We start from the raw sequence: 26,180 nt of genomic DNA, 5'->3' as shown, positions 1-26,180 counted from the left end.
GATGCTTGTGTTTCGGGGAGATGGGACAACTTTGATGGGAAGGAGCGGCCATTTGAGCTGTTTTGATGGAGTAAACAAGGAGAAACTGTTTCCAGTGGCAGGGGGTCGGTAACCAGAGGACACAGATTCAAAATAATTGTCAAAAATGCCAGAGGTGACATGAAGAAGGATTATTTTTACGCAGTGAGTTGTTATGATCTGGAATTTATTGCCTGAAAGTGTGTTGGAAGCAGATTCAATGGTAACTTTCAAAAGGAAATTGGATAAATACTTGAAAAGGAACAAATTGTTCGGTTTGGGGAAAGGAATGGGACCAGCTGCAAAGCGGCTGCACAGGCACGAAGGGCCGAATGGACTGCTTCAGTGAAATATCATTCTTGATATTGCTGGCTAGTTCTTGGCGGCCATTTTCCAAAAGTTGCATGGCAGTCATTTTGAATTGCATTGCGGCCATTTTACGTCGCATGTCGGTCGGCCATTTTGTGGAGTCCCAGCTGAGCTCCCCCACCCCGCGCAAGACCCACCCGGTTAATAGACCGACCGGTCACATCTGTGGTACCAGTTGGAGGATGTGTGATGCAGTTTCCAGGAACCTTTATTCAATATTTCAAAATACGAAAACCAGTAATTTTATTTTTAAATAATGAGGAGACCAGGCCGGAGCTGAAGCAAACGGTGGAGTTTTATTAACACAGCACACGGACAACAACTTAAATTTACATAGCGCCTTTATAGTAGTAAAACATCCCAAGGTGCTTCACAGGAGCAATCAGAAATAAGTTGACACTGAGCCACATTAGGAAATATTAGGACAGGTGGTCAAAAGCTTGGTCAAAGAGGGGGTTCTTAAGGAGCATAGTAAAGGAGGAGAGAGAGGCGGAGAGGTGGCAAGGTTTAGGGAGTGAATTCCAGAGCTTAGGGCCTCGGCAGCTGAAGGCACAGTGCACAGGGATACGTTCCAGATTCTGACTCGTCACTGGGAGAGGCACCCAGAAGTACCGAATCCAAATATCAGTGTCCGACTGCAGCCCAGACTGAGCCCCATCCTGGGTCCTTCCTGTCTGTACATTGACCCAGTGTCTCACTGCAGCCCAGAATGAGCCCCACCCTGGGCCCTTCCTGTCTGTACATTGACCCAGTGTCCCACTGCAGCCCAGACTGAGCTCCATCCTCGGCCCTTCCTGTCTGTACATTGACGGAGTGTCCCACTGCAGCACAGACTGAGCCCCACTCTGGGCCCTGCCTGTCTGTACATTAATCGAGTGTCCCACTGCAGCCCAGAATGAGCCCCACCCTGGGCCCTTCCTGTCTGTACATTGACCCAGTGTCCCACTGCAGCCCAGAATGAGACCTATCCTGGACCCTTCCTGTCTGCACATTGACCCAGTGTCCCACTGCAGCCCAGACTGAGCCCCACTCTGGGCCCTTCCTGTCTCTACATTGACCCAGTGTCCCACTGCAGCCCAGACTGAGTTCCATCCTGGGCCCTTCCTGTCTGTACATTGACCGAGTGTCCCACTGCAGCACAGACTGAGCCCCACTCTGGGCCCTTCCTGTCTGTACATTGACCCAATGTCCCACTGCAGCCCAGAATGAGCCCCACCCTGGGCCCTTCTTGTCTGTACATTGACCCAGTGTCTCACTGCAGCCCAGAATGAACCCTATCCTGGACCCTTCCTGTCTGTACATTGACCCAGTGTCCCACTGCAGCCCAGACTGAGCCCCACTCTGGGCCCTTCCTGTCTGTAGATTCACCCAGTGTCCCACTGCAGCCCAGACTGAGCCCCACCCTGGGCCCTTCCTGTCTGTACATTGATCCAGTGTCCCACTGCAGCCCAGACTGAGCCCCACTCTGGGCCCTTCCTGTCTGTAGATTGACCCAGTGTCCCACTGCAGCCCAGACTGAGCCCCACTCTGGGCCCTTCCTGTCTGTACATTGACCCAGTGTCCCACTGCAGCCCAGACTGAGTCCCACCCTGGGCCCTTCCTGTCTGTCCATTGACCCAGTGTCCCACTGCAGCCCAGAATGAACCCTATCCTGGACCCTTCCTGTCTGTACATTGACCCAGTGTCCCACTGCAGCCCAGACTGAGCCCCCCTCTGGGCCCTTCCTGTCTGTAGATTGACCCAGTTTCCCACTGCAGCCCAGACTGAGCCCCACCCTGGGCCCTTCCTGTCTGTACATTGATCCAGTGTCCCACTGCAGCCCAGACTGAGCCCCACTCTGGGCCCTTCCTGTCTGTACATTGACCCAGTGTCCCACTGCAGCCCAGACTGAGCCCCACCCTGGGCCCTTCCTGTCTGTACATTGACCCAGTGTCCCACTGCAGCCCAGACTGAGCCCCACCCTGGGCCCTTCCTGTCTGTACATTGACCAAGTGTCCCACTGCAGCCCAGACTGAGTCCCACCATGGGCCCTTCCTGTCTGTACATTGACCCAGTGTCCCACTGCAGCCCAGACTGAGCCCCACCCTGGGCCCTTCCTGTCTGTACATTGACCCAGTGTCCCACTGCAGCCCAGACTGAGCCCCACCCTGGGCCCTTCCTGTCTGTACATTGACCCAGTGTCCCACTGCAGCCCAGACTGAGCCCCACCCTGGGCCCTTCCTGTCTGTACATTGACCCAGTGTCCCACTGCAGCCCAGACTGAGCCCCACCCTGGGCCCTTCCTGTCTGTACATTGACCCAGTGTCCCACTGCAGCCCAGACTGAGCCCCACCCTGGGCCCTTCCTGTCTGTACATTGACCCAGTGTCCCACTGCAGCCCAGACTGAGCCCCACCCTGGGCCCTTCCTGTCTGTCCATTGACCCAGTGTCCCACTGCAGCCCAGACTGAGCCCCACCCTGGGCCCTTCCTGTCTGTACATTGACCCAGTGTCTCACTGCAGCCCAGACTGAGCCCCACTCTGGGCCCTTCCTGTCTGTACATTGACCCAGTTCCCCATTGGGGACCATCCAGCCCCGGATATCCGGCAGAATCAGCGCTGTGGGACCGGGTGACTGAGTCTCGAGACCCTGTCGCTGGGCCTCTGACGTCACAATGGGAGACGACGCTCGCTCAGCTCGAGCTGGAAACCCTTAAAGGGCCGTTGGGATTTAAACCTGGAGCGCGGCCGATTAAAGGGGAGGGACAGAGAATCGGCCAAAAATGTTCATTTCATGAGACCAGAAATGGTTGGAAATTGAAATGTTCAGACTCCCACACTCAGTCCGGGTCTGGATTCCCGCAGTGACTCCAGGTGTCTCTTTCCATTTGGACTGAACCGATTCCCCATCAACCTGAAACAGATTAAAGATTAAACAGGAAATAAACATATTGAACAACAGTGTAAATAACAGGGAGACTGGGGTTAATATTTCAATAATAATTACAGACAAATATTACCCATAAGAGGGACTGAATCCCAGTGATATTTTATTTATTACATTAAACATTAACACAAACACTCACCAGATCCGCTTCAGACTCCTGCGGGTCAGTATGAGGGAGCGGAGAGCGGGGACAGATCGGTCTGTGAAGGAGTTTAATCCCAGGTCCAGAATCGTCTGTGACCGGTTTGTACTGAGAGCAGAGACGAGATCCTCGGTACAAGAATCTGTGAGACCGACATCATCCAGACTGGGGATCGGAGAGAGAGAGAAATAACAAGAATCAGGGTAAATCCCCAGTGTTGATTAATAACAATATTACTGATACTAATAAAATTGTACAGTCCTTATTAATAACACTGTTACTGATATTAATAAACACTGTAAATTATTATTAGTAACACTATTACTGACACTAATAATATGTACAGTATTTATTAATAACACTATTACTTGTACTAATAATAAAGTGCAGTGTCAGACATTCAGTTATTATAAACACATTCTTACACAGTCTGATACTTACTGCAGTTTCTGTATTTTACAGTCCGGGTTCCTCAGAGCCGCAGACAATAGTTTCACTCCTGAATCTCCCAGTTTATTCTTACCCAGATTCAGCTCCGTCAGTGACCGGTTTGTACTGAGAGCGTTGGAGAGATAATCGGTACAAGAATCTGTGAGATCGTTATCCCATAACCTGTAGATCAGAGAGAGAGAGAGAGAGACAAGCAGAGATAACAGGAATGAGAGTAAATTCCCAGTATTTATTTGTATTATGATTGCTTATACTGACGTTAATATACGGTGGGAGACATCCGGTTATTATAAACACAATCTCACACAGTCTGGTACTTACCCCAGTTCCTGTATTTTACAGTCCGGGTTTCCCAGAGCCGCAGACACTAGTTTCACTCCTGAATCTCCCAGTTCATTCCTCCCCAGTCTGAACACAAACAGACAGAGAGTGAGAAACAAACTGAATCCAATCCTCGATCTGATACAATGTCTCTGATATTACAGGAAAGAATTGAAAAATCTTCAGGAAATTAATAACCAGATTTCCCTGTCACTGACAATGAATCTCACTCTGTCCAACGGCCCATATATTCACGGACTGTCAGTAAATGTATTTATTAAATAAAGTGCTGTCTGTGTGAAGCCTTTAAATGTCCCTCAGTCCGGTCTCATTCCCTGATGATCAGAATTACCCTCCTGGACGGTCCCTTCATGTTTGGGAAAACGTGTCTCATTTCTGCTGCTTCTTAAAGCCTACATTTAATGGGAATGTGATGATTTTCCCCGAATTAAATGATAAAGCGGTGATTTCTTGTAAATTATGCAGTATTATATTAATCTGTATAATAACTCGGAGTGAGTTATATTGTGAAACGGCGCTAACGGCTGCTGTAAAATCCGTCCCACAGGATTTCATGTAACAAGGAGAATTTATTCTGTCCCGTTACAAGTTTTAAATGTCCCTTTGCTCCTAGTTTATAGGGGAGGGGAGGCTCTCTCTTTATTCCCACTAAAATGGCTCCACATTTATTTTAGGTTTAACGGGCCCGACAGTTTATGGGGAATTTTCTGAAGTTCCCTCCCCGAGCGGGACCTCACACACAGGGGGCAGATTATGGGAAATTCCCTGGTTCACTGCCCCTTGGTTAACCCAGGAGCCTCCCGCTGTGTGTGAGGCCCCACCGCTGGCCGGTGTATGTCTATACTCCTGGGCGAATACGCCACAACCCGTTCGATTTCAACCTTTCGACCAGCAGATTTTAGTTTCCAAATCCCACTGAATTTTCGGCCTGGATTAATGAGCGAGGGGCCTGAATCCACGACCGTCTGACTCAGAGGCACGAGTGCTGCCAGCTGGGTGAAGAGATGGTGGATGTATTGGAGAGTGTGAAGGGCTATGTCATTGATGAGTTAACATGACGGACCGACGTCCTGCCGGGAAAGCTCAGCTCGCCCACTGACGGTTGACTGCCCGAAATCTGTGTTTTGCTCTTTATGACTGAATGTTTGGTGTTTCTGCTTCCCTCTCCTACACATGTTGACAGTCCGGTGACCGTCACTAGCCCCCACACCTCGGTAAGTGGGTGGGATGACTCGACACACAGACTGCTGCAGCTATACATATCATTTATTGCAATTCAATTATCACTCTTTCAGTGACCTGTATTTACTGATCGGATAAAGACTGTAAAATCCTGACGTGTTCATCAGAATCCATTTTAGATTCTTCAATCCCTAGGGAATTACTAACCGATGCTTTTATCATTTGTCATATTTGTGTTGAATTTGCTTCTCCCTGGTTCAACTGAACTGTTTGTTTCCCTTCATTGCGGAGCAACAATACAATCCGTGACTGTTTCAAAATTGGCCCAACAGTTAGAGACAAATGAACAGTTACCTCAACACCTGGCATTTGTGCAGTGCGGGTCCCAGCCGCTGGAGTCCTTCACACTGAATAGAGCAGTTCTCCAGATCGAGGTGTTTTATTGTATCACAGAGTCCAATGACATGAGACAGCACCGCACAGTCAATCAGGGTCAGTCGCAATGCTTTCCATGAAGTTAGATGTCCAAATTTAAGTATTTCCACAGATCCCACTGTGACCCGAGCCAGTGTTTGATTTTGAGACTCAAACAGGTAGTGGAATGTGTTCAGGAGGTCCCTTTTACCGGTTTCATTCTCTGTGTCTCCAAATTTATTCGTTATGTTTCCAATCTGTCCTTCAACCTTCGCCTTCACCCAGTCAATCACTCCACAGATTGTTTGATGAAGAAATGGACCCAGAAACTCCTCCAGGGGCCGAGCTGACTGTGAGGAGGAGAGACCAACAAAAAAACGGAGAAATATCTCAAATCTCCCATCGTCCTTGCTGAAGGCTTCACTGAGGAGTTTCCGGATGTCCCCAGGATCTGGAGTCAGGAATTGTGCGAGTGCAGCTACAAACTCTTGGATGGTGAGGTGCGGGAATGTGTAAACCACACTCTGGGTAGAATCATCTCTCTCCAAAAGTTCCATCATGAACCCAGACAGGAACTGGGAAGGTTGCAGATTGTACTTGATCAAATCTCCATTTCTAAACACAATCTTCTTCTCGGAGACTCCTGTGAAGGCCATCTCACCGGCCTTCAGTAACACATCACGGGGGGATTCAATCTCTCGGCCATGGTTTTTCAGAATGTTGTAAATATAGTAGGAATATAGTTGGGTGATGGTCCTGGGAACTCGCTGCTGTTTTCTGTCTCTTTGTGTGAAGAAGGGACCCAGTGACAGACCGAGGATCCAGCAGTAGGAAGGGTTGTAACACATGGTGTACAGGATCTCGTTCTCCTCCACATGTTTGAAAACAGCTGCTGCCACCGCCTGATCTTCAAAAAACTTGTTGAAATATTCCTTCCGTTCTTCACCAACAAATCCCAGGATTTCAGCCCAGACACTGATCTCAGCCTTTTCCAATAAATGTAATGCAGTGGGGTGGCTGGTCACTAGCACTGAACATCCTGGGAGCAGCTTGTGCTGTATTAAACTGTACACAATGTCAGACACTTCACACTGGTCTTCAGGATCTGTGCAGATGTAATCAGCCTCTGTATTTATCCGATTGTTATCAAAATCGATACTCTCCTTGAATTCATCTAAACCATCGAATATAAACAGTAATCCCTCTGGGTTCTTCCAGAGCTCTCCCAGAATATTCCCAAAGTAAGGATACAGATCCAGTATCAGATTCCTCAGGTTTATTCGACAGTTAATAGCGTTCAAATCCCCGAATTTAAAACTGAAAACAAATTGAAAGTGTGGGTATATTTTCCCAGTCGCCCAGTCATAAACAATCTTTTGTACCATTGTTGTTTTTCCAATCCCCGCGACTCCGCTCACTGCTGCTGAACTCCCAGATTTGGATTTTCTCTGGGAAAAACTGCTGTGGAACAGTTGATCAGTTCGGATTTTTTCCAGTTCTCTCCGGAGATGTTTCTCTCTCCACTCTTCATGGTCTCGGCCTCTTGCCAGCAGTTCATGTTCTACAAGTGTCCGATCTCGAACAGTAGAAATGACCGTTAGCTCAGTGTATAGAGTGACCAGCTGGAAAATCTTAACCTTCTCCTTTATTAGGATCGTGTTCACTCTCAGTGTTTCAGTTTGGACCCGGAGTGTTTCCTTGTGTTTCTGTTGAACATCTTCAATTAGAACAGACAGAAAGTGGTTCTCAATGTTAGTTACTTTGACATAAAAATAAATCCTCAATATCACTTTACTATTCAGTAAAATGTTGCGAGATTGAATTCACAGCTTCAATGGAGGTGCGAGCAGGAAATTAAACTCAGTTACTGAAAACCTCGCTTGAAAGTGAATCACGGCGGAGAAAAGTTTGAAATCCTCACTTGATTCTAATATTTACTGAACATGGAGATTTCGATGAAGGTGATATTTTCCCTCTGATGATTAATACTATCAGCCCTGCCCTGTACTATGGACATCTCATTACAAATCCAAACGTGATTCTGGTATACGAAACTTGAAGTTCCAGTGGAATAATTTATGAAACTGTCAGTGGTGCTGACCCTCTGCGGAAATGGGAAATAGGTTATAGTGTGCATTGGGAGAGGGACAGACTGTGAATGGGCATAAGTTCCACTGTTATAGTATCAGACCTCAGGCAGGTTATCTGGGGTATTTTGTGTACTGGGAGAGGGACAGACTGTGAATGGCCAGAAGTTCCACTGTTATTCTATCAGACCTCGGGCAGGTTATCTGGGATATTGTGGGCACTGGGAGAGAAACAGACTGTGAATGGGCATAAGTTCCACTGTTATTCTATCAGACCTCGGGCAGGTTATCTGGGATATTGTGGGCACTAGGAGAGAAACAGACTGTGAATGGACAGAAGTCCCACTGTTAGTGTATCAGGTCCTGGACAGGTTACCTGGGGTATTGTGGGCACTTGTAGTCACTGGAGGAATATTATTGCAAGTGTGAAGCCACGGAGAGGAATAAGACGATGACAGAAGTTAAACTGCTATTGATTCAGGACTGGTGCAGGTTATCTGGGGTGTTGTGTGTATTGGGAGAAGGTTAGATTGAATAGGCAGGAGTTAAGTTGCTGTTGATTCAGGACTGGTGCAGGTTATCTGGGGTGTTGTGTGTATTGGGAAAAGGTTAGATTGAATAGGCAGGAGTTAAGTTGCTGTTGATTCAGGACTGGTGCAGGTTATCTGGGGTGTTGTGTGTATTGGGAGAAGGTTAGATTGAATAGGCAGGAGTTAAGTTGCTGTTGATTCAGGACTGGTGCAGGTTATCTGGGGTGTTGTGTGTATTGGGAGAAGATTAGATTGAATAGGCAGGAGTTAAGTTGCTATTGTTTCAGGACTGGTGCAGGTTATCTGGGGTGTTGTGTGTATTGGGAGAAGATTAGATTGAATAGGCAGGAGTTAAACTGCTATTGTTTCAGGACTGGTGCAGGTTATCTGGGGTGTTGTGTGTATTGGGAGAAGGTTAGATTGAATAGGCAGGAGTTAAGTTGCTATTGATTCAGGACTCGGGCAGGTTATCTGGGGTGTTGTGTGTATTGGGAGAAGGTTAGATTGAATAGGCAGGAGTTAAGATGCTGTTGATTCAGGACTGGGGCAGGTTATCTGGGGTGTTGTGTATTGGGAGAAGGTTAGATTGAATAGGCAGGAGTTAAGTTGCTATTGATTCAGGACTGGTGCAGGTTATCTGGGGTGTTGTGTGTATTGGGAGAAGGTTAGATTGAATAGGCAGGAGTTAAGTTGCTGTTGATTCAGGACTGGTGCAGGTTATCTGGGGTGTTGTGTGTATTGGGAGAAGGTTAGATTGAATAGGCAGGAGTTAAGTTGCTGTTGATTCAGGACTGGTGCAGGTTATCTGGGGTGTTGTGTGTATTTGGAGAAGATTAGATTGAATAGGCAGGAGTTAAGTTGCTATTGATTCAGGACTGGTGCAGGTTATCTGGGGTGTTGTGTGTATTGGGAGAAGGTTAGATTGAATAGACAGGAGTTAAGTTGCTGTTGATTCAGGACTCGGGCAGGTTATCTGGGGTATTACATACATTTCTATAATCACTTTTTCACAGGTAATGATTACTGCCATTCTGTAGGTACAGAGGGGAATCAGAATGATGATGTAAGGTACTCGGACTTTAGGTTGAGGGAGTGGTGAGAGGGTTTGGTGTATTTTGTTTGTGCAAGCGAATTCAGGATTGAAATGTTTCAATGGAATTCCCAACATTAGTAAGAACATAAGAAATAGAAGCAGGTGTAGGCCATACGGCCCCTCGAGCCTCCGCCGCCATTCATTAAGCTCATGGCTGATCTCCCTCAAATCCACTTGCCCACCCTGTCCACATATACATTGATTCCCTTAGTGTCCAAAAATCTATCGATCTCAGTCTTGAATATACTAAATGGAAACAGGAAACAGGCTCACAATCAACAAAATAATTAATAACGGGGAAGGGAAATCAGGGTAATTTTCTCACCCAAGGGTCCAGAGAGCCTGGCAAGGACATTAAAGGGGCAGTGTAAGTGGGGTCAAGAGGCAATTGAACGTGTTTCTGTGGGTACACTGAGAGATGGGGTAGGTCGGGTCATCTCTCGAACAGGGACAAGCATCTTTGGGCCAAATGGCCTTTTCCTGTCTCTAATCATTCTCCTGTTATATTGTGTTTCAGAAATTGCGAACATTTTTTCAGCCGTTTTACACCAACAACAAATGTGCTTTTATAACAGTCCTGTCATATCACCGATTAGAATTAAAAATACTACTGCCCACATCACTCAGTTTAATGTTACAGCAGAAAAGATTCACAGTTCATTTCAACTGTTTTCCCAGTAATTATACTCCGTTGTTTTATTTTGGTCTGAATTTCATACAATGCAGGTTTGGGAAATTACATTGGATCGAAACACCTCTGAGTAAAAGGGCTATTTTTTGAGCAGAATAAGGTTCTCTCTTTCACTACCATTCGGAGGCTAGCCCATAACTTCCGAATTACCCTGAACATTGCCTTTCCCTCACATTTCTCCACGGATTAATGATCGATTGTGTGAACATCTGTACATCTTCTCAGATCAGATCGAACACTTTGACGTCTGTGAAATGATAAAATTTTTAACATTTTGCATTTCTCACCTCTTTCCCCACAGGTGATTGTGAGCAGATTTCTAGTGGCGCAGATAAACCGTGACGTCTGGCTCAAAGCACTGCTCATTAATTGTGAGCCCAAAGCATCTGTGGGGCACATTGGAGTTGTGTGTGGGGATTCATAGTATATCAGGATCCTGCCAGGTGTGTGTGGGTATTCACAGTGTATCGGGATCCTGCCAGGTGTGTATGGGGATTCACAGTGTATCAGGATCCTGCCAGGTGTGTATGGAGATTCAGAGTATATCAGGATCCTGCCAGGTGTGTATGGGGATTCACAGTATATCAGGATCCTGCCAGGTGTGTATGGGGATTCACAGTAAATCAGGATCCTGCCAGGTGTGTATGGGGATTCACAGTATATCAGGATCCTGCCAGGTGTGTATGGAGATTCAGAGTATATCAGGATCCTGCCAGGTGTGTATGGGGATTCACAGTATATCAGGATCCTGCCAGGTGTGTATGGGGATTCACAGTGTATCAGGATCCTGCCAAGTGTGTATGGGGATTCACAGTATATCAGGATCCTGGCAGGTGTGCATGGGGATTCGCAGTGTATCAGGATCCTGCCAGGTGTGTGTGGGGATTCACAGTATATCAGGATCCTGCCAGGTGTGTATGGGGATTCACAGTATATCAGGATCCTGCCAGGTGTGTATGGGGATTCACAGTGTATCAGGATCCAGCCAAGTGTGTATGGGGATTCACAGTATATCAGGATCCTGGCAGGTGTGCATGGGGATTCGCAGTGTATCAGGATCCTGCCAGGTGTGTGTGGGGATTCACAGTATATCAGGATCCTGCCAGGTGTGTATGGGGATTCACAGTGTATCAGGATCCTGCCAGATGTGTATGGGTATTCACAGTGTATCGGGATCCTGCCAGATGTGTATGGGGATTCACAGTGTATCAGGATCCTGCCAGGTGTGTATGGGGATTCACAGTGTATCAGGACCCTGCCAGGTGTGTATGGGGATTCACAGTGTATCAGGATCCTGCCAGATGTGTATGGGGATTCAGTGTATCGGGATCCTGCCAGATGTGTATGGGGATTCACAATGTATCAGGATCCTGCCAGGTGTGTATGGGGATTCACAGTGTATCAGGACCCTGCCAGGTGTGTATGGGGATTCACAGTGTATCAGGATCCTGCCAGATGTGTATGGGGATTCACAATGTATCAGGATCCTGCCAGAGGTGTATGGGGATTCACAGTGTATCAGGACCCTGCCAGGTGTGTATGGGGATTCACAGTGTATCAGGATCCTTCCAGATGTGTATTGGGGATTCACAGTGTATCGGGATCCTGCCAGATGTGTATGGGGATTCACAATGTATCAGGATCCTGCCAGGTGTGTATGGGGACTCACAGTGTATCAGGATCCTGCCAGGTGTGTATGGGGATTCACAATGTATCAGGATCCTGCCAGGTGTGTTTGGGGATTCAGTGTATCAGGATCCTGCCAGGTGTGTATGGGGATTCACAGTGTATCAGGATCCTGCCAGATGTGTATGGGGATTCACAGTGTATCAGGATCCTGCCAGGTGTGTTTGGGGATTCAGTGTATCAGGATCCTGCCAGGTGTGTATGGGGATTTAACAAGTGATAGCGATCAGCAGCCTGATAAAGTGAAAAAATGCAAACTCCGCATATTTACAGGATGTGTCAAAAATCTTGTCAATTGTAACTTGAATCTACGCAGAATAGTTGAGTATTGATGTCGAATCCAAACGAGGTTAATTTCTGTTCCCTCCACCTTTTGAACTTATGATTCCCAGATTGTGACAATCTCTAAACAAATGACTACAGTCAAACATTCTGATTCTCAGAAGTGAAATAAACGGTTTAAAATCTCCACTTCATGATTTACCTTTCAGGTGACTGGGTATTTCAGATAAACCTCGTCCGATGTTCATATAATCAAATGGATCAGGACCTGTTTAAATCAATGAGCTTTCATGAAATCTGATCTGTGTAATATTATAGTAAATTCTGTTGTGTTTCAATCCGAAATTGAATTCAGTGTCTGATTTTACTGTACCAAGTTCCTGCATCTCTTTCAGTATTTTGTCCAACTTTGGTACCGCATGGTGCATTTTCACAAAGGATTCCCACATCACCCTTCGGGCCCGAGAGCCTTTCTCCATCACCAGATTTAGGACAAGTTTGGAACTGTCCGCCCTGTTTCCCTTCTCCACGAGATCAACGACTTTCTGTAAAGAATAATAATTAATATATTGGTCCCTCCTTTTCGCATTTCCACAGAAACTGTTTCCCTTTTGTTTTCAGTCCACACAAGAGTTATACCCGAACCGTTCCCCTGTCCTTTGTACAGACACCGACCAATCCACTGGGTATTTTCAACTCTTCGTATCATTGTATCAGATTCACTGTATTTTCAGTTTGACCCATTTCTTTCTTATTTGGCCTGTTTCTGTTCTTTAAAATTCTGTGTTTCCACGATCTGATATCCTGTTAATTCTGTGATGTTTAAATAATCCAAACTCATTCTGTGTCCCTCCCACTTACCCGATGTTCCTGCCCACTGAAATGTGTCTCGTATGTTAACAAGGAGCTGACTCCGTCCACCCCTCCTTCAATAGCCTGTTCTAGTCTGTCCCGGTAGAATTTCGTCAACTGGAACAGCAGGTAATCGTCGCACTTTGTCAGGAACTCAGTGATTGCAGTGTTCGGATCTGTGAACAAAAATGGAGAAAACTAAACACATTATCGACTTTCTATCCAGGCAGCTACATTTCCTCTTATACCAAACGGCTGAAGCCTCCTGTGGACACATTATCAAACACCTTCTGAAAACTCATATACACCGCCTGTGCTACATTCCATCGACCGATCAAGTCACCTCTCAACAAAGCTGTATTAAATTTGTCAAATACGACTTGTCTGCAGCGAATCAGTTCCAGCCTTCCCTGATCATCCCCTGTATCTCTAAATGTTTACTAATTCGACCTGGAATTACAGATTCAAGGGGTTTGCCCACTGCTGACGGAGACTAATTGGTCTCCAGTTACCCGTTGACCCTCTCTCCCTATTTTATCAGAGACATTACTTGGGCTCCTTCAGTCCACCTGGATATTTTTAATAACAAATGAGGATTGAGAAATTATGATCAGAGTCTCTCCTATCTCCTCTCTGAATTCCTTTAACAGCCTCGGGTGTGTTATCTCTGGGCCCAGTGATTTATCTACCTCGGCGATGTTTCTCTGATTCAAATCCTCTCTACAGTTATCTCTAACTCTGGGCCCACATCCTCCTCTCGTACACCAACATTTTCACTTCCATTTTTAGAAACTAAAGCAAATATTTTTTATCTCCCCAAAACTTCATCCACAACCAGTTTCGCCCAGTTCCCCCTCTATTTCACCTCCACTGCTTGTTGGCCTGCAAAACCCACTGAAAATTGTGCTATTTCCCTTCCTATTGCTTAACTGCGTTCATACGGATTCTCTCTTAACATCACTCCGTGGAACATCCTTAAGTTTGAAACCTCTCCTTCTCTCTCTTCTCCTTTAAGATGCTCTTTAAAACCTGCCTCTTTACCCAAGCTTTTGGTCACCTGTCCTAATATCTCCTTATTTGACTCGGTGTCAAATTTTGTTTGATAATCACACCCTGTATCGTTTTACTACATTGAAGGCGCTATATAAATACAAGTTGTTTTTGTTCTCGTTCTGTCTTAGAACCTTTTATTAATACTGGCGTCCAGAGCTATTTTTCTCTCCCCTCAAAATGTTTTAATCAGAAACATTTCGCTCTGAGCCCTGTGAAAACTCAGGCCCTGTCTTACAGATATAAGATCACATCTCTTACACTTCTGACTTTCCGAATATGTTTCGAATGATTTGTATATTCCCAGACATAACACACAATCCCAACACCGATTTTTTGGAATGTTGACCAGTTTCCGTTTCTTTGCTTTTCTTTTTAATACCAAGTGACTTTATCTCTATCTTTCAAAACCATCTTCCTTTTTTCCTGCTGATAACTTTTCAATATTTCATACATCTTCTGTTCTGCTCCAACAGTTTTATTAATTCCACTCTCTAGTCTCAGACCTGGATATTTCCCATCCTCCAGTCATATCTGCTGAAACACTCCCACGGCTCCATTCACCCAGTCTGTGAAACCATTGTTGGTCGGTTCAGACCGTGACCGTCCCTTTCCTTCTCCCTGAACTCACTCTATCCCCAAGACCGTGAACCCTTCCCTCCTGCTCCATTCACCCAGTCTGTAAAACCATTGTTGGTCGGTTCAGACCGTGACCGTCCCTTTCCTTCTCCCTGAACTCACTCTATCCCCAAGACCGTGAACCCTTCCCTCCTGCTCCATTCACCCAGTCTGTAAAACCATTGTTGGTCGGTTCAGACCGTGACCGCCCCTTCCCTTCTCCCTGAACTCACTCTCGTCCCCAAGACCATGAACCCTTCCCTCCTGCTCCATTCACCCAGTCTGTAAAACCATTGTTGGCCGGTTCAGACCGTGACTGTCCCTTCCTTTCTCCCTGAACTCACTCTAGTCCCCAGGACCGTGAACCCTTCCCTCCTGCTCCAGCCTTGCAGCCATACCTGCCTCATATTTCGCTCAAGTGGCCTCATGTAAAACAATCCGGAGATCACCACCTGGAGGCCTTGTTTTATAGTCTAGAGCCTCAGTCTTAATATTCCCTCTATAAACGTATCCCTATCCGTGCTATTGGTTCCGACCATGACTATTCAGCGCTCTCCTTTCTTTCAGAGATGGTCCCACCTGTTCCAGGATGTTCTTCCCTCTGACACCAGGGCAGCAACTTACTATTCGGGACCAGCTCTGGGCTATACCCTGACTATAAAATCTCCCACCACTATCACTGTACTATTTCTGTGACCCACCGACCTCTCACCCCCAGCCCCACTCGGGGTGTCCCCCTGCTCCCCGGTCTCTCACTGTTACTCAGGAAGACGATCCTCTGAGTCACTGTCTCTATCCACCTTACAGTCCCCAACACCAGGTAACAATTGGACAGTTCCAGTACTCAAGAGATCCCTCCACCTGTGACTGCACTGTCCCTCTAGATGGTCACTCACTTCCCTCTATCTGCACAGTATCTGTGCTGTTACCTCTTCCTGTGTGAGCTGCAGGTTCTTGCTCGTGATCTGGACCCTTTTTCAGGACAGAAATTATATTTTGATGAATTTTCTGAACCTACCTGTGTCTATTCTCATTCTTTTTGAAGATGTTGGACCTTCTCCCCTGTTTGAACCTTCAGCCATGGTGGTGACAGACGTTCCCAGATTCTGATGCTCTGTAATAAATATAATATTAATAAGAGTGTCAGACAGAAATATTAAAATGAGTAGGAGAGCGTTGCCTTCTTAAATATGAAACCAAGTCCCTCCTCCTCCCCCCCAACCCCATCAGTTTAAGAGCCGTTATTTCTGGGATCGAGCATTTCTCAAGTGTTATGATCAATGCTCCACATCAGGTGTGACACAGACAGCTGCCCAGTGAAATCCAGTGAGTCCCGCTGATCTCCACAACCCAGTTCCCGTCGGCCGAGACTCTGCACTGGGAGCGCCCATTGGTACAATTTACTCACACAGTACCAGCTTACAACCTGAGGTAGTGAACATTCTGGAAGGAAATATGAAGCAGGATCATCACTGATGAATTAAATAGCCCTTCACCCAGTTTTACATTCTGGTGCTATTGTATTATTGTATTCACAGAAGTGTTTAATATTTTGGATTTGTTCCGTATTCCTAGTACATCCTCTATACAAGATGGATAGATAGATTATCTATCTATCTATCTATCGATACAAGATAGATAGATAGATAGATATTATATTTATTACAGAACATCAGAATCTGGGAACGTCTGTCACCACCATGGCTGAAGGTTCAAACAGGGGAGAAGGTCCAACATCTTCAAAAAGAATGAATGGACACAGATTATCTATCTATCTATCTATACAAGATAGATAGATAGATAAATAGATAGGGCCTCTGTATATCAGTGAGTTTGTGAGAGGATGCCTCTGTATAGATAGATATATATATATATAGATGGATAGATTATCTAACTATTTATCTATCCAAGATCGATATATAGATAGATAGAAAGATAGTTAGAGCTGGGTTTAATTCCTCTGGTCGCTGTGGGCAGCGATATTGTCCGTGTGTTCATGGAGATGTGTCCTGGTTGGTGCTTCTATTAGAATATATTTACCACATCACTCATGTTGTCAGCACATGACAACTGAGCACTGTAGGAGGTGAGGAGATTTACCACTGTTCTAATATTAGGACGAGTGAACACTGTAGGAGGTGAGGAGATTTACCACTGTTCTAATATTAACATTAATGTATGATGTTATGAATCATGTAACTTTAAACATTTAGGTGATGCACAGTATTTATCTACAGAATGTCGCCAGGGGTCTCACAATCTCAATAAACACCATAAATATTCAAGTGGTAGATTTCACTGCTGTTATCCAATCACCTGTGTGTGTCTCACGAACGTGCTTCCAATCAAACTATCAGTCAGTGACCTTTCTTTTCCCCACTGTGGAAATGTAAGAGTGAATAAGTTTCGGATCAGTAATTTCTCCAAACTATATATGAATTATGTGTGAGAGAGAGGATGCCACTGTATATCAGTGAGTGTGTGAGCGAGAGAGGATGCCTCTGTATATCAGTGAATGTGTGAGAGAGAAGATGCCTCTGTATATCAGTGAGTGTGTGAGCGAGAGAGGATGCCTCTGTATATCAGTGAGTGTGTGAGCGAGAAGATGCCTCTGTATATCAGTGAGTGTGTGAGAGAGAGAGGATGCCTCTGTATATCAGTGAATGTGTGAGAGAGAAGATGCCTCTGTGTCGCAGTGAGTGTGTGTGTGAGAGAGAGGATGCCTCTGTATCGCAGTGAGTGTGTGTGAGAGAGAGGATGCCTCTGTATCGCAGTGAGTGTGTGTGTGAGAGAGAGGATGCCTCTGTATATCAGTGAGTGTGTGAGAGAGAGGATGTCTCTGTATATCAGTGAGTGTGTGAGAGAGAGGATGCCTCTGTATATCAGTGAGTGTGAGAGAGAGAGGATGCCTCTGCATATCAGTGAGTGTGAGAGAGAGAGGATGTCTCTGTATATCAGTAAGTGCATGAGAGAGAGGATGTCTCTGTATATCAGTAAGTGCGTGAGAGAGAGAGGATGCCTCTGTATATCAGTGAGTGTGGGAGAGAGAGGATGCCTCTGTACATCAGAGAGTGTGTGAGAGAGAGGATGCCTCTGTATATCAGTGAGTGTGTGAGAGAGAGAGGATGCCTCTGTATATCAGTGACTGCGTGAGAGAGAGAGGATGCCTCTGTATATCAGTGAGTGTGTGAGAGAGAGGATGCCTCTGTATATCAGTGAGTTTGTGAGAGGGAGGATGCCTCTGTATCAGTGAGTGTGTGAGAGAGAGGATGCCTCTGTATCGCAGTGAGTGTGTGAGAGAGAGGATGCCTCTGTATATCAGTGAGTGTGAGAGAGAGGATGCCTCTGTATATCAGTGAGTGTGTGAGAGAGAGGATGCCTCTGTATCCCAGTGAGTGTGTGAGTGAGAGAGAGGATGCCTCTGTATCGCAGTGAGTGTGTGTGTGAGAGAGAGGATGCCTCTGTATCGCAGTGAGTGTGTGTGTGAGAGAGAGGATGCCTCTGTATCGCAGTGAGTGTGTGTGTGAGAGAGAGGATGCCTCTGTATCGCAGTGAGTGTGTGTGTGAGAGAGAGGATGCCTCTGTATCGCAGTGAGTGTGTGTGTGAGAGAGAGGATGCCTCTGTATCGCAGTGAGTGTGTGTGTGAGAGAGAGGATGCCTCTGTATCGCAGTGAGTGTGTGTGTGAGAGAGAGGATGCCTCTGTATCGCAGTGAGTGTGTGTGTGAGAGAGAGGATGCCTCTGTACATCAGTGAGTGTGTGAGAGAGAGGATGCCTCTGCATATCAGTGAGTGTGTGAGAGAGAGGATGCCTCTGTCTATCAGTGAGTGTGTGAGAGAGAGGATGCCTCTGTATATCAGTGAGTGTGTGAGAGAGAGGATGCCTCTGTATCGCAATGAGTGTGTGAGAGAGACGATGCCTCTGTATCCCAGTGAGTGTGTGTGTGAGAGAGAGGATGCCTCTGTATATCAGTGAGTGTGTGAGAGAGAGGATGCCTCTGTATCGCAATGAGTGTGTGAGAGAGACGATGCCTCTGTATCCCAGTGAGTGTGTGAGTGAGAGAGAGGATGCCTCTGTATCGCAGTGAGTGTGTGTGTGAGAGAGAGGATGCCTCTGTATCGCAGTGAGTGTGTGTGTGAGAGAGAGGATGCCTCTGTATCGCAGTGAGTGTGTGTGTGAGAGAGAGGATGCCTCTGTATCGCAGTGAGTGTGTGTGTGAGAGAGAGGATGCCTCTGTATCGCAGTGAGTGTGTGTGTGAGAGAGAGGATGCCTCTGTATCGCAGTGAGTGTGTGTGTGAGAGAGGACGCCTCTGTATATCAGTGAGTGTGGGAGAGAGAGGATGCCTCTGTACATCAGTGAGTGTGTGAGAGAGAGGATGCCTCTGTATATCAGTGAGTGTGTGAGAGAGAGGATGTCACTGTATATCAGTGAGTGTGTGAGAGAGAGAGGATGCCTCTGTATATCAGTGAGTGCGTGAGAGAGGATGCCTCTGTATATCAGTGAGTGTGGGAGAGAGAGAGGATGCCTCTGCATATCAGTGAGTGTGTGAGAGAGAGGATGCCTCTGCATATCAGTGAGTGTGTGAGTGAGAGAGAGGATGCCTCTGTATCGCAGTGAGTGTGTGTGTGAGAGAGAGGATGCCTCTGTATCGCAGTGAGTGTGTGTGTGAGAGAGAGGATGCCTCTGTATCGCAGTGAGTGTGTGTGTGAGAGAGAGGATGCCTCTGTACATCAGTGAGTGTGTGAGAGAGAGAGAGGATGCCTCTGTATCGCAGTGAGTGTGTGTGTGAGAGAGAGGATGCCTCTGTATCGCAGTGAGTGTGTGTGTGAGAGAGAGGATGCCTCTGTATCGCAGTGAGTGTGTGTGAGAGAGAGGATGCCTCTGTATCGCAGTGAGTGTGTGTGTGAGAGAGAGGATGCCTCTGTACATCAGTGAGTGTGTGAGAGAGAGGATGCCTCTGCATATCAGTGAGTGTGTGAGAGAGAGGATGCCTCTGTATATCAGTGAGTGTGTGAGAGAGAGGATGCCTCTGTATATCAGTGAGTGTGTGAGAGAGAGGATGCCTCTGTATCGCAGTGAGTGTGTGAGAGAGACGATGCCTCTGTATCCCAGTGAGTGTGTGAGTGAGAGAGAGGATGCCTCTGTATCGCAGTGAGTGTGTGTGTGAGAGAGAGGATGCCTCTGTATCGCAGTGAGTGTGTGTGTGAGAGAGAGGATGCCTCTGTATCGCAGTGAGTGTGTGTGTGAGAGAGAGGATGCCTCTGTATCGCAGTGAGTGTGTGTGTGAGAGAGAGGATGCCTCTGTATCGCAGTGAGTGTGTGTGTGAGAGAGAGGATGCCTCTGTAGCGCAGTGAGTGTGTGTGTGAGAGAGAGGATGCCTCTGTACATCAGTGAGTGTGTGAGAGAGAGAGAGGATGCCTCTGTATCGCAGTGAGTGTGTGTGTGAGAGAGAGGATGCCTCTGTATCGCAGTGAGTGTGTGTGTGAGAGAGAGGATGCCTCTGTATCGCAGTGAGTGTGTGTGTGAGAGAGAGGATGCCTCTGTATCGCAGTGAGTGTGTGTGTGAGAGAGAGGATGCCTCTGTACATCAGTGAGTGTGTGAGAGAGAGGATGCCTCTGCATATCAGTGAGTGTGTGAGAGAGAGGATGCCTCTGTATATCAGTGAGTGTGTGAGAGAGAGGATGCCTCTGTATATCAGTGAGTGTGTGAGAGAGAGGATGCCTCTGTATCGCAGTGAGTGTGTGAGAGAGAGGATGCCTCTGTATCCCAGTGAGTGTGTGAGTGAGAGAGAGGATGCCTCTGTATCGCAGTGAGTGTGTGTGTGAGAGAGAGGATGCCTCTGTATCGCAGTGAGTGTGTGTGTGAGAGAGAGGATGCCTCTGTATCGCAGTGAGTGTGTGTGTGAGAGAGAGGATGCCTCTGTATCGCAGTGAGTGTGTGTGTGAGAGAGAGGATGCCTCTGTATCGCAGTGAGTGTGTGTGTGAGAGAGGACGCCTCTGCATATCAGTGAGTGTGGGAGAGAGAGGATGCCTCTGTACATCAGTGAGTGTGTGAGAGAGAGGATGCCTCTGTATATCAGTGAGTGTGTGAGAGAGAGAGGATGCCTCTGTATATCAGTGAGTGTGTGAGAGAGAGGATGTCACTGTATATCAGTGAGTGTGTGAGAGAGAGAGGATGCCTCTGTATATCAGTGAGTGCGTGAGAGAGGATGCCTCTGTATATCAGTGAGTGTGGGAGAGAGAGAGGATGCCTCTGCATATCAGTGAGTGTGTGAGAGAGAGGATGCCTCTGCATATCAGTGAGTGTGTGAGAGGGAGGATGCCTCTGTATATCAGTGAGTTTGTGAGAGGGAGGATGCCTCTGTATATCAGTGAGTGTGTGAGAGAGAGGATGCCTCTGTATATCAGTGAGTGTGTGAGAGAGAGGATGCCTCTGTATCGCAGTGAGTGTGTGAGAGAGAGGATGCCTCTGTATCCCAGTGAGTGTGTGAGTGAGAGAGAGGATGCCTCTGTATCGCAGTGAGTGTGTGTGTGAGAGAGAGGATGCCTCTGTATCGCAGTGAGTGTGTGTGTGAGAGAGAGGATGCCTCTGTATCGCAGTGAGTGTGTGTGTGAGAGAGAGGATGCCTCTGTATCGCAGTGAGTGTGTGTGTGAGAGAGAGGATGCCTCTGTATCGCAGTGAGTGTGTGTGTGAGAGAGGATGCCTCTGTGTATCAGTGAGTTTGTGAGAGGATGCCTCTTTATATCAGTGAGTGTGTGAGAGAGAGGATGCCTCTGTATATCAGTAAGTGCGTGAGAGAGAGAGGATGCCTCTGTATATCAGTGAGTTTGTGATAGGATGCCTCTGTTTTCAGTGAGTGTGAGAGAGAGAGGATGCCTCTGTATATCAGTAAGTGCGTGAGAGAGAGAGGATGCCTCTGTATATCAGTGAGTGTGTGAGAGAGAGAGGATGCCTCTGTATATCAGTGAGTGTGGGAGAGAGAGAGGATGCCTCTGTATATCAGTGAGTGTGTGAGAGAGAGGATTCCTCTGTGTATCAGTAAGTGCGTGAGAGAGAGAGGATGCCTCTGTATATCAGTGAGTGTGGGAGAGAGAGAGGATGCCTCTGTATATCAGTGAGTGTGTGAGAGAGGATGCCTCTGTATATCAGTGAGTGTGGGAGAGAGAGAGGATGCCTCTGTATATCAGTGAGTTTGTGAGAGGATGCCTCTGTATATCAGTGAGTGTGTGAGAGAGAGAGGATGCCTCTGTATATCAGTAAGTGCGTGAGAGAGAGAGGATGCCTCTGTATATCAGTAAGTGCGTGAGAGAGAGAGGATGCCTCTGTATATCAGTGAGTGTGGGAGAGAGAGAGGATGCCTCTGTATATCAGTGAGTGTGTGAGAGGGAGGATGCCTCTGTATATCAGTGAGTGACTGAGTATCCGTGTGTATTTTGTGTTGGGGACAAGCGGCAGGATGATGAAACCCAACCTTTAACCATCAACAACTTGTAAAATCCAACACAGACTGGGACTGAACAAGTTAAATTGCCAGAAGACACGTGTCCATATCACAGGTTGGATCAGACTCAGCAAGTGGTGTCTGGGGGCAAAGGATCAGAAAACACCTCCTCAGATCGAGCCAAAGTTTGAGGAAGTGAGTTCCCACAAAACGGAACTGTTCACTGTGTTTCATCAGTATCTCTCAGTTCACCAAAAACAGAGACCCCCCTCAGTTCATCAAATAGAGAAACCCCCCCCTCAGTTCATCAAATACTGAGACCCCCCCCCCTCAGTTCACCAAATACCGAAACCCCCCTGTCAGTTCACCAAATACCGAAACGCCCAGTCAGTTCACCAAATAGAGACCCCCCCCTCAGTTCATCAAATACTGAGACCCCCCCTCAGTTCATCAAATACTGAGACCGACCCCTCAGTTCATCAAATACTGAGACCCCCCCCCCCTCAGTTCATCAAATACTGAGACGCCCCCCCCTCAGTTCATCAAATAATGAGACCCCCCCCCCTCAGTTCATCAAATAATGAGAACCCCCCCTCAGTTCATCAAATACTGAGCCCCCCCCCCTCAGTTCATCAAATACTGAGCCCCCCCCCTCAGTTCATCAAATACTGAGCCTCCCCCCTCAGTTCATCAAATACTGAGCCTCCCCCCTCAGTTCATCAAATACTGAGCCCCCCCCCCCCTCAGTTCATCAAATACTGAGGACCCCCCCCCTCAGTTCATCAAATACTGAGGACCCCCCCCTCAGTTCATCAAATACTGAGACCCCCCCCCCTCAGTTCATCAAATACTGAGACCCCCCCTCAGTTCATCAAATACTGAGACCCCCCCTCTCAGTTCATCAAATACTGAGACCCCTCCCCTCAGTTCATCAAATACTGAGACCCCCCCCCTCAGTTCATCAAATACTGAGACCCCCCCCCTCAGTTCATCAAATACTGAGACCCCCCCCCTCAGTTCATCAAATACTGAGACCCCCCCCCTCAGTTCATCAAATACTGAGACCCCCCCCCTCAGTTCATCAAATACTGAGACCCACCCTCAGTTCATCAAATACTGAGACCCCCCCCCTCAGTTCATCAAATACTGAGACCCCCCCCTCAGTTCATCAAATACTGAGACCCCCCCCTCAGTTCATCAAATACTGAGACCCCCCCCTCAGTTCATCAAATACTGAGACCCCCCCCTCAGTTCATCAAATACTGAGACACCCCCCCCCCTCAGTTCATCAAATACTGAGACCCCCCCCCCTCAGTTCATCAAATACTGAGACCCCCCCTTCAGTTCATCAAATACTGAGACCCCCCCCTCAGTTCATCAAATACTGAGACCCCCCCCTCAGTTCATCAAATACTGAGACCCCCCCCCCCTCAGTTCATCAAATACTGAGACCCCCCCCCAGTTCATCAAATACTGAGACCCCCCCCCCCTCAGTTCATCAAATACTGAGACCCCCCCTCAGTTCATCAAATACTGAGACACCCCCCCCTCAGTTCATCAAATACTGAGACCCCCCCTCAGTTCATCAAATACTGAGACCCCCCCTCAGTTCATCAAATACTGAGACCCCCCCCCTCAGTTCATCAAATACTGAGACCCCCCCCCCCTCAGTTCATCAAATACTGAGACCCCCCCCCCCCCCTCAGTTCATCAAATACTGAGACCCCCCCCCCCCTCAGTTCATCAAATACTGAGACCCCCCCCCCCCCCTCAGTTCATCAAATACTGAGACCCCCCTCAGTTCATCAAATACTGAGACCCCCCCTCAGTTCATCAAATACCGAGACCCCCCCCCTCAGTTCATCAAATACTGAGACCCCCCCCTCAGTTCATCAAATACTGAGACCCCCCTCAGTTCATCAAATACTGAGACCCCCCCTCAGTTCATCAAATACTGAGACCCCCCCTCAGTTCATCAAATACTGAGACCCCCCCCTCAGTTCATCAAATACTGAGACCCCCCCCTCAGTTCATCAAATACTGAGACCCCCCCCTCAGTTCATCAAATACTGAGACCCCCCCCTCAGTTCATCAAATACTGAGACCCCCCCCTCAGTTCATCAAATACTGAGACCCCCCCCTCAGTTCATCAAATACTGAGACCCCCCCCCTCAGTTCATCAAATACTGAGACCCCCCTCAGTTCATCAAATACTGAGACCCCCCCTCAGTTCATCAAATACTGAGACCCCCCCCCTCAGTTCATCAAATACTGAGACCCCCCCTCAGTTCATCAAATACTGAGACCCCCCCTCAGTTCATCAAATACTGAGACCCCCCCCCTCAGTTCATCAAATACTGAGACCCCCCCCCTCAGTTCAACAAATACTGAGACCCCCCCTCAGTTCATCAAATACTGAGACCCCCCCTCAGTTCATCAAATACTGAGACCCCCCCTCAGTTCATCAAATACTGAGACCCCCCCCCCCTCAGTTCATCAAATACTGAGACCCCCCCCTCCCCTCAGTTCCTCCTTCTCTCTGATTGTTTTTCCCGGGAGTTTATTCAATCCCCGGGGCGGGGGTTTTGATTAAAGGAGCTCCGGCTCTCAGTCCCGGGACCCGGGCTGATCTAATCTCCGATCAACAGATCTCCCCGCGCCCCGCCATCTCCGGAGGGAGGAGGGAGATCACCGAGACCGATCGCAGGCTCCCCTCACCCACCCGCCCGCCCCTCCATCCATCCATCCACAGGGCGGCGGCTCGGGCCGTCCGCGGGGGGTGAAGGGTCCCTCGGAGCGGCCCCCAGTCCCGCACACTCACCCTCTGTCTCTCTCTCTCTCTCTCTCCATTTCACTCGCTACCCCTCCGCCGCCATTTTCCCTCCAAACCGCCTTCTTCTCCGCCGACTTCGCGCCATCCGGGGTTGGGCGGGTCGGGGCATGCGCACTGCGGACATTCACCGTCAATTAACGCCCTCTTCCCAGAGTCCGCCCCTGCGATTGGATCGGAACCCGCTGATTGACATCCCTGCTGACCAATCGGAGCTCGGCCCCCGCCCCAAGCTCGACTCACTGACCGCGAGGCGGGGGGGGGGACGGCGGCTATGGTCACGTGGCGGCTGATTTGAAAACTGCGCGGCCGTTAAACCGAATCAGCGCGGGCCGGGAGCGCGCGTGACGTCAGTAACCAGGCAACAGGGCGTGTGTGACGTCAGAAACTCGTCAATCTGCGGACCGACATGTGATCCGAGCTCAAGACGGCGATGTCATGTGACCATTGTCAGTAATGAGACTCCCCAGAGTGTGATGAACTGTGTTTATCAGATCTGATCTGTCATTGTATTATTCGGATTGTACTATTTGTACCTTCACAAATTTTATGAATAAAGTACATTTTTGAAATTAAAAAATTCCCCATATGCACAGTAACCGTGAGTTCAGCTTCAGGAATAAAAACAGAAAATACTGGAAATATTCAGTCAACCAGCATCTGTGGACACTCAGGGAATCAAGGGATATGGGGATAGGGCGGGAAAGTGGGAGCTGATGTAGAAGATCAGCCATGATCATATTGAATGGAGGAGCAGGATCGAGTGGCCGTATGGCCTACTCCTGCTTCTATTTCTTATGCCCTTAAAAACCCCCTCAGGCAGAATGTAAAATTCAAATTGATGTAATGTACCTGTAATGAATCTGTAATGTACCTGTAATGAATCTGTAATCAATCACCTGTATTGAGTGTAATGCAATGAGGCACCCTAGACTGTCATAAACTGTAATTATGTACAATGTGTTCTAGTATTTGATGTAACCTGCAAATTGTATAATCTGTATTGTGCACGTTTGGATTGTGATATGACAACTGTATTGCTGCAAATTTTATGAAAAAAACAAGGTTAACGTTTGAGGTCGATGATATTTCGTCAGAACTGGAAGAATTGAAAAGATTTAACAGTTTTTAAGCAACTTCAGAGCCAGGCAAAATAGGGGAGGAAAGAACAA

At 47.5% G+C, this 26,180-nt stretch overlaps 1 protein-coding gene across 2 annotated transcripts; it reads right to left on the bottom strand.

Moving 5' to 3' along the window:
* Positions 1–664: 664 nt before the first annotated feature.
* Positions 665–25,102, bottom strand: LOC137308337 (NACHT, LRR and PYD domains-containing protein 3-like). Of its 2 annotated transcripts, XM_067977137.1 has the most exons (10): positions 25,000–25,102; positions 15,750–15,845; positions 13,073–13,239; positions 12,585–12,756; positions 12,414–12,479; positions 5,783–7,559; positions 4,226–4,312; positions 3,896–4,066; positions 3,452–3,619; positions 665–3,279 (listed from the first exon to the last, which is right to left on the bottom strand). In XM_067977137.1, the coding sequence occupies exons 2-10, from the start codon at positions 15,811–15,813 to the stop codon at positions 3,192–3,194; spliced, it is 2,760 nt and encodes a 919-aa protein (XP_067833238.1). In that variant the 5' UTR covers positions 15,814–15,845; positions 25,000–25,102; the 3' UTR covers positions 665–3,191. The 2 variants fall into 2 exon arrangements, with proteins under 2 accessions (XP_067833238.1, XP_067833239.1); XM_067977138.1 differs by lacking the exons at positions 12,414–12,479; positions 12,585–12,756 and having other exon boundaries at positions 5,783–7,548.
* Between the last annotated feature and the right edge of the window lie 1,078 nt (positions 25,103–26,180).

The sequence above is a fragment of the Heptranchias perlo genome, unplaced genomic scaffold, assembly GCF_035084215.1.
Source record: "Heptranchias perlo isolate sHepPer1 unplaced genomic scaffold, sHepPer1.hap1 HAP1_SCAFFOLD_129, whole genome shotgun sequence".
Classification (NCBI taxonomy): domain Eukaryota; kingdom Metazoa; phylum Chordata; class Chondrichthyes; order Hexanchiformes; family Hexanchidae; genus Heptranchias; species Heptranchias perlo.
The sequence above is the reverse complement of the archived record's forward strand: the minus strand, read 5'-3'. Positions and strand labels throughout refer to the sequence as shown.

Excerpts from the sequence above, each read along its gene's own strand:
- LOC137308337 (XM_067977137.1), bottom strand. The coding sequence starts at position 15,813 with ATGGCTGAAGGTTCAAACAGGGGAGAAGGTCCAACATCTTCAAAAAGA. Across the intron at positions 12,480-12,584 it reads GAAAGAGATGCAGGAACTTG|GTCCTGATCCATTTGATTAT; the intron begins GTACAGTAAAAT and ends TGATTTAAACAG. Across the intron at positions 3,280-3,451 it reads AGGAGTCTGAAGCGGATCTG|GTTGATGGGGAATCGGTTCA; the intron begins GTGAGTGTTTGT and ends AATCTGTTTCAG.